An 8,783-nucleotide genomic window follows, 5' to 3' on the forward strand; every position below is an offset into this window, starting at 1 on the left:
TTTTTTTTTTTTTTTTTTTGACATTTTCCCTGTTCGGGAGCTTGTGAATTCAGATTAATCACTTCCACATACATTTAGACTGTCGGCTTCGAAGGGAAATTTTCAATTTTATTACTGCATGATTTCATCCAAAGCTGTTTTATCAACACCAAAAGGATGCCCGCCATACAGTTCAAATGATGACAAAACATTTGACTTCAGGATCCAAGCTCATGGTGGGGGGCAGGAGAGGGACATGCAGAGGGTCACAGTTTGGGCACCTTCAATAGCCTAAAGAAATCTGTGCCACCATTACTGCTGTCTCCTCCTCAACAGTGTATCTTGTTTCCTTCCCTGCCTCCAGGTTTGTCACAGCCTGTACTCCCGGAAACGGCAGTTCCGTCTACTAATGCCTGTGTTCCCCTTGGCAGGTACCATGACCAGCAGGATGTAACTAGTAACTTTCTGGGTGCCATGTGGCTCATCTCCATCACATTCCTTTCCATTGGTTATGGGGACATGGTGCCCCACACATACTGTGGGAAAGGTGTCTGTCTCCTCACAGGCATCATGGTGAGTACCCGCTCTGTCCATTACCCTACCCACTCAGCAGAGCCCTTTACTGTAAACAGAGAACTGCCTTCCAGTGAGGTGTGGGTGGTGGGAGCTAGTTAACAGGCCTGCACATGAAATCCACAGAAGGCAGACATGAAATCCACAACCGTTTCTTACTTTTTTGTTTGCTTTTGTAAAGTTAATGGTCTCATTGCAACCTAACAAAAATGGGCTGCAAAGCTGGCAAAGGTCAGACTCTCCCCTTCCCACCCAGACTACCTAGTGTGCCCCACCCCCTCAGTGAGCATCAGGGCTTGTAGCACATTGTCCCCTTGCCTGCTCCCTGCCTGCCCCTTGACTGTGGCACCATTTCTGGTTGATTAAGTTTTGCTGGAACTCATGGAGGTGGGGATGGAGAAGAGCACTGAACTGGCCTTAAGAGACCTGAGTCCTGGGGGTTTGGCCACTGGTTTGGGTCCAAGTTGGGCTCTATGGCCCTAGGACTACTCTTGACTACCCCAGGCTTCAACTTCCCCATCTGTGGGTGCTGGGCTCTGCTCCCCTACCCAACACATGGGGTCAGGAGTCAGAGCCAGAACCTGAATCCCCTCTGCTTCCCCTCTTCTGGACCCTGGGCAGTGCACTGAGCCTGTGGGACCTCAGTGTCTCCAGGGTAAAGGAGAGCTGGAAGACCTGCCCTGCCCTCCTCACTGGCTTATGATGAGGATCAAATCAAACGATTTCACGATTTCAGTGAAAGCACTTTGTCAGCCATGTAGGGCCACACACAGTGTCATTGTGGGCAGGTCCTCCATGTCCCCAGTCTCTCAGCAGCATCGTCCCTTCAGGCTGATGAGGATCCCTTGGCCATGCAGTGCATTAGGTGCAGGACAGGCACCACGGCTCTTAGTTTCCTTCTGGAATCCTCGCACACAGAGTGTCAGAGCTAGTGGGATCCTCTTTTCAGAAGAGGAAACTGAGGGCTCATACCTAAGCTTGGGAAACATGAGGGGTAGCGGTGGGGGTGTGGGGTAGATAGCAGTGTTTGTGAGATGCTCTAGGTCTCTGTGGTAGGACACCACAGCTCTCCCCAGGGCAGTCCTCTGTCTGCTCCTTCCATCAGGCTTCTGTGGAAGTCGGCACTTCCTCGGATTTCATTCATCTCCCCATTTCTTGGGGAGAAAAGAAAGACCTTCCTTCCAAAAGGGACAAGACTCCTTTTTGCAGTGGAAAAGGAAGGCTGCAGCTCTTCCTCCAGAGCCTGAATGTACTCCTCAGGGGATGTCAGTCCTTCCCCCACGCAGCCCAACTGTGGGACTGATCTCAGTGGCCAAAGCAGCCAGACTCAGGCCGCTCAGTGCAGGAGAGGCCCTGGCAAGTCTTCTGGGGTTGGAGGCCTGGGTAGTGAGCTGGAGGTGGCCCAGTGCTGCTATTCTGCCACTGGACACAGCCCTCTCACCTTTTCTGACTAAAATCCAGGGCAGGCCCACGTTTGCAGGCAGATACTGAAGCAGCAGTTAATGACTAAAGGCTTAGCATCGAGCTGGGGATACATCATGGGTCTAAGTGTAGGGCTTTAGAATAAACACCTCCCATCCATTGGTTAGTAGGAGTCTGTCTGGCACAACTCCAACTGTCATCAGGAAACCAGGGAAACAATCTTCCTACCAGAAAGCTATGAAATGCCACCTGATGGCCAATGCTTTCCTGTGTCCTTAGAGCCAGCCACTCCTGGGGCTGGGCTTTGTGCTCCAGAACCATCCCTTGGCCAGGGGCAGGCTTAGATCCTGGCTGCCCATTGGTGGATGGGCCCTGCTGGGAGCCTCTTATTTTTAAATACCAGCCATTCTTCCTCTCAGCATGGAGCTGTGCCACATCCAAGAAAACAGTCTCATTTCTCAGCCACTTCATTTGTTCCCTGAGTCTCCTGCCTCTTCTGGCTCCTGCTCTGGCAAAGCCACATGGAACAGGCAGAACCCCCTGAGCCTTGAGGTGTGGACTTGAGTAGGCTGCTTCTGGTTCAGCACCCTCTTGTTTTGCCTGGGTCTACGGTAGTTCCTTGGAAGGGACTGTTTTGTTATTTGTGGAGAGAGGTGAGATCAAAATGGAAAGAGCAAACAGATGAAGAGGAACTGGTACCCACCTTCACTAAAAAGAATACAGCACATGCCTTTTATCTTCTCCCTCTGCACAAAGCCCCACTGCATAAATATGTTTCTTTCTATATAGAGGTACGGGGCACATTCCTCTATTCATGGTCAGTGGTTTTACCCAAATTAAAGTCAGTTGCCTCACTCTGGAATGAGCCACAGAGAGGAACCCTGGCTGACATTTTTCTAACAAATGTGACTTATCTCGCTGAGTCACTCCTTTCAAGGGTTTTGCATTGCTGAGAATCCCTGCCTCCCCCTCCCCCAGCCTCCCAATACTATGTATATCTCCTGATTATTATTGCAAGTGCCTTGACTAAAGGTAGGGCTTCCTATTTGGTTACCATGGACACCACGAAGGCCAAGGCAGGGCCTGCTTGGGAAGGGAAAGGAAAGATTTGTGTGTGCGGGCTGCAAATAGTCTTAATCATTGTTTTCTCTTGGCAAGCCCAGTAACGGTGTAATTGTCAACCATTAAGCAGGGTGTATAATTGTCTGAACAACTTGACATTGCTGGCACAGACTTGATGCCTTTGGGAGATTTCACCAGCAAAAGCAGAGATAGCAGATACATTCTTTCCATAAAGAATTTTAATGATAGCAGTTACAATTCCATAGAGGAAAAGCTGTCAATATTTAATATCCTGAATTGGAAATAACAGTGAAACACTTCAAGATGTGCCTTTACCAGCCATTTGGTTCTGCAGGCTTCTGGCAGACCCTGCGTGCCCCTACGTCCTTTTGGTAGTAACCCCGTTTCAATTAGCCACTTTGTAGAACCAGACTCATTGTGTGGAAGCTTCATGAGTTTGGACACATAGACAAAACCTTTCAGGATGCCTGCTACGGATATTGAGCTTTCCCCCAATGGCTTCATGAGAGACGCCTCTTTGAACTGCAAAAGGAAAGTGATGAGGAAGTAAAAGGTAGCACAAATTGAGTCATTTTGGGAGGAGGGAAAAAGAGGGCTCAGCAAGACATCTGCTTAATGTCAGTTTTAGAAGATGAGCTTCTCCCTGAAACACCTTGGTTTCAAACCAATTGATGTTATTTTAGTTGTTACATGGAATCTGTTGAAGGAACAGAATCCAACTTTCAGTCCTCCAGGCTTCCCTCCTCCATTTGTCACTTTCATTTATGTTTTATTTTATTTTATGCTTCTTTAGTTAAGAACACCTCATACTTTTCCCCTTGGGATGCTTGTTTTCCAGCTTCTAAGGTTTTCCAGCTGGAATATGTCTCTCGGAAACAAGCAGTGGGAGGAGCAGCATGGAGGAGCCTGGGCCTCTGATGCGGGTCCCAGGCTACAGATGAGTTAGGCACGCTCACTCCTCCCTGCCACCCCTTTCTCTGCTCACCCTTGTGCTGCCTGCTCACCATGTACCTCGGAAACTATGACATCACCAAGGGCAGACCCTATTCTCCTCCCCATGCCCCATGGAAATAGGAGTTGGGAAGAGAAGACTCTGGGAATCCAGTTGGTGTCAACTGTGATTCAGGACTTTGCACATCTGAGTCATGGATTTGTTCCACAATCTGACCCCATGGAACTCCTACTAGCAGCTGTTTCCCTTTTCTGTCGCCCCACCCCCCATCATCCTCTCCTCACATGCCCCCTCTGCCCACTAGCCATTTCTAAGATTCCACACTGGAACAGCATGAGCTCTCTCAGATGCCAAAATTAGCCAGGCCCTTGGCAATTTGTCCCTTAAAACCAACCTGCATCACGGCCGCATCACACAAGTGCTACCAGGCTGCTAACATGGCCGTTGGACTGATAAGTTCCTCTAGGTACTAAGATCATCACTCCAAAAGGAACACAGGGAACCATGATACCACTTAAAGGTAAACATGGCATGGGGTGGTAGGTCCCATGATACATCCTCTAAAAAGCTAAAATTGACCATTAACTTCTGATGTAAGTCTTAGACTCCTTGTTTTTCCTTCCTTCCTCTCCTAATTCCATCAACTCATCTTTTTTCTTATTCCTCAGCTTCCCAGCTACCTCCTTCCACTTCCCCTGCTCTGTTCTATGCTGTTTAGGGTGCAGCACAACTTGTTCCCTGCCACTCATTTCAATCTCTCTCTCTCTCTCTTTCACACACACACATGCACACACATACACATCTCTCTCTCTTTCCCTCTCTCTCTCTCTCTCTCTTTCAGACCAGCAATCTTGATTTCAGTACTCTGCTGGCCACTTTTCAAAGTTTGCTGGTGTCTGACCTCATCTTTACAAGATTACTTCTTAATGGAAGTGCCCAGGCAAGGCTTTATTACTGGTGACTTCATGAATTGCATCCAGTCAATGGATTTTCTAAAAGAAAAATAAAGCTGAGGATATCCACTGCTACCTATTCAAGTTGGAATTAGAGGTTAAGAGCCCAGCATCCTGCAGAGAAAAACGCACAGGGGAATTTTAGCATATTGAAATTGAAACTGGGAAATGTCTTAAAGTCCAGCCTTCTGCCTCCACACAGAAATTTATTTTAATCATATAAGGCAGATAGTTCCTTAGTTAAAATACTTTCATTTCCAATTAGAAGCGCTGTATATTGAGCAAGCTAGGCTGTGAACCATGGCAAGAACTGTGGAACACTCCACCTAGACCCTGGAAATTCAGGATGATGAATGATTGATTGTTTGGATTAAATTCCCAGAGTGGCCAGGTGAGCAGAGAAGTCTCTCTCTTCAGGCTTGTTCTAGCCCCAGCTTTTGGTGGATGACTTTAGCAGAATTTTGCCTGGATCTGGGAAGACGAGGGAGAATCAAAACTGGGGAGAGCCCTCTCCTTGTGATGTTCCATTTTTAACACAATGATATATCCCCTTTTTTGGGCTTGTAGCCCAAAGTTCTTTAGGAACTCCATATAAAGGAGAGGAATTATACTTGGTGTGGTTGAAGGGAAAGGGAGCACTTATCTTCCCTGTGGGACAGCTATGTTTTGCTTCTGGAGACCTTGCTAAATTGATTACGGCTACAGACTAGGCTGTCCAATTGCCCATCTCCTTTGAAATTTGGGCACAGAGTCTCCTGCAAGTCACAGATGCCAAGAAAATATGGCCATCCCTGAACAAAGGAGGTAAATGAAGTCAGAAAAGGAAAGTCCACAACAGACTCAGTTCTTCTTACTTTATTATGCTAGTAATGGTGGCTGACCAAATGTATCAAGGAATATTAGAAGTTTTAGTGAGACTACCCATGAAAAGCTAGTGGGAAACATTGTCAACTTCAGCCAGGCCCCAAACCATGCAGGCCAGCCTCTGACCATCTGTGGGAAAGGACAGAAAGCAATTATAAAACAGAGAGCAGGGAGCTGAATCTGTCCATATGCCTGCCTCCCAGCTCTATTGTACATGATCAACCCCAAAACCAAACCCACTGCTGTCAAGTCAATTCTGACTCACAGTTACAGATGGCAGTACCCTTGAAAAATGTCCTTTTGTGTTTCTTGTACATTTTCTAAGATCTGATGAGCCCAAAATGGTATTGATGGGTTACTTAAATCCTGGGACCTCACACTGCTAAACTGGGCTCTGAGGCAACTATAATTACTGTAGCTGCTAGAGAGATAGACTGCTGGTTTTAATAAACTTATCATCTCTTCTCACAAATGAGGGTCAGGGAAGCCCAGGGTCAAGTCTGTAGACACTGAGTGACAGCCTGTGAGGACAGTGCTCTCTCTCTCTCTCCTGAGAATCTGGGAGGTACAAGGGCTGACTTTGATTGTGTGGAGACAAATCAGGGAAGGATTCTCTCTGCTCTCCCAAGTGCACACAGGCCAATCTAGACATACAGAGGACAGGATTTAAAATCCATCAATAGAATGTTGGAATGTGCCACTTTCCTCTCCCAGCTCATTGCCCAGACAGTCTAGCATGTGCCCAAAGGATGAGGAGAGAGTGAGTCCTGCCATTCTTAAGACTTGTGAAACCCAGCTTCCTTTACACAGCCCCTGGATGGACCCACCTGAACAGAATAGCCACACTACTCTGGAAAATCCTGAGGGTCTTCTGCAGATTCACTTAAATCCTGTATTTAGACAAAAGTATTGTTGTTGTCTTTAAAATCTCTGCATGATGGTAAATGCACGAACATTCTGATGAAAGCAAGAAAGAATTGGTTCCTCCTGCTGAGTCAAAGCACAGACCTTCATGTCAAAAGACCCAACTGTAGGGGCAAGCCCAGTCACTGAGTGTACATATTCATGCAAGATTCCAAGTATTCCTTCTTGAAAACCATCTTTGGGGAAAGTGTATTTCCTCTTCATTAGATTATATTCAGAAAAACTCTCAATCTCCAGCAGGTGCTCCTCCAGCCTCTAGTTTATGCAGGATCTTCTTTCATCCTAAGATCTGTGGGTGGTGCAAATGGTTTGCACTTGACTACTGACCTAAAGATTGGTGGTTTGAATCCACCTAGCAGCACCACAGAAGAAAGGCCTGGAGATCTGCTTCCATAAAGATTGCAGCCAAGAAAACCCTATGGAGCAGTTCTACCCTGTAACACATGGGGTTGCCTTGAGTTGGAATCAACTTGAAGGCAATGGATTTTTTTCTTTGGTTTGGTTTTGGTTTTGGATTCCTCCTCTTGGGCCTGCTGTTCTGGAGCTGGCAATGAGGTTGAGACATATATGAAGAGAGAGCATGTGTGTGTGGACCCTCTAACATCCACTGCACTGCATGGCCTGGCAAATAGATGAGCCAGGGCACTATCTGTTTTAACTTATCCAAAACCTCAGCCTCCATCCATGATCCTGCTCCACTAAGAATTGACTAGTTCTAGGAAGACTCATTCTCTCAAAGGTCACCTCTGGAGGATAAACCAGGAGGCATTGCAAGAGGGTGGGACAATCAGGGCCCCAGCAGGTGACATGGCTCGTCTTGATCAGCCAAAGAACTCAAGTCCCCACTCCAGTCCTGGGAAAACCACCCCCCAGTAGGCTCATTCAGTCTTTTGCCTAGGCCTTGCCTCTTAATGATGTGCTTTCTCCCCTCCAATCCTCTTGCTGTCCCCTCACAGGGTGCAGGCTGCACTGCCCTCGTAGTAGCCGTGGTGGCCCGAAAGCTGGAACTCACCAAAGCAGAGAAGCATGTTCACAACTTCATGATGGACACTCAGCTCACCAAACGGGTAAAACACCATGTGTCCACATTTTAATGGGGGGGGGGGGTGTCTTAGTTCTCTAGTGCTTCTATAACAGAAATACCACAAGTGGATGGCTTTAACAGAAATTTATTTTCTTACGGTGTAGGGGGCTAAAAGTTTGACTTCAGCATATTGGCTCTTGGGAAAGACTTTCTTGGGGTTGGCTCTGGAGGAAGGTCCTTGTCTCTGCTGAGCTTCTGCTCCTGGGCAGTCTTCATGTGGTTTGGCATCTCTCTTCTCCCTTCCCTGCTTCTCTTGTTTGTTTGTTTAATCTCTTTTGTATCTCAAAAAAGATTGACTTAAGACACACCTGCTTGAATTATTTCTTTTAGAAAGATCAGCACAAGGCCGGTCCCTATGAGGTGGAACTTAAAGATGTCCCAAATGTCCAGCTTTTCCAAACTGCTGTGCCACTCCATCATCTCTGACGTCAACTCCTCCTCCCCTCAGGAATCTCCCTCCTGTCTTTGGGTTCTGTATTTTGCTGTAAAGTCTCACAGAAGTCACAGACTTCCAAGGAAATAGTTGTGTGGTGGTGGTGGAGGCTGGGAGGCTGGCAGGCTGTTGTGTGTAGGTCTGGAGGATTCTTCCAACTCACATGGCTGCAGGGGTTGGCGAACCCAAGTCGGCAGGTCAGATGATGGCTGCTGTCTCAAGTCCAGGGGTAAGATGATGACGAGCCAAACAAAGGACCAGAACAAGAGAGCAAACTTTCCCAGAACATTCACATATATACACTCAAGGAAGCTAAGGGTGGTGACTTGAGCCATACCCTCCGGCAAGGCAGGACTCAAGATGCATCCTACCCTTGACAGGCATGTTGTTGTTGTTGATATGTGCCGTCGAGTCGGACCGGACTCATAGCGACCCCTCCTTGGGTTTCCGAGGCAGTATCACTACAGAAGTAGATTGCCCCATCTTCCTTCCGAGGAGTGGCTGGTGGGTTTGAAC

The 8,783-nt window shown here is 47.4% G+C and overlaps 1 protein-coding gene across 1 annotated transcript in view; it reads left to right on the forward strand.

Annotated features, from left to right (window-relative positions):
* The window catches only part of KCNN3 (potassium calcium-activated channel subfamily N member 3), a 237,096-nt gene that overhangs the window by 190,865 nt on the left and 37,448 nt on the right, over nt 1-8,783 (forward strand). The window contains exons 4-5 of the mRNA XM_007948528.2: nt 411-552; nt 7,707-7,817. Of these exons, the coding sequence (XP_007946719.1) occupies nt 411-552; nt 7,707-7,817 (253 nt within the window). The remainder of the gene's footprint in view (nt 1-410; nt 553-7,706; nt 7,818-8,783) is intronic.

Source organism: Orycteropus afer, unplaced genomic scaffold (genome assembly GCF_000298275.1).
Source record: "Orycteropus afer afer isolate SDZICR_OR568_19922 unplaced genomic scaffold, OryAfe1.0 scaffold00217, whole genome shotgun sequence".
Lineage (NCBI taxonomy): Eukaryota > Metazoa > Chordata > Mammalia > Tubulidentata > Orycteropodidae > Orycteropus > Orycteropus afer.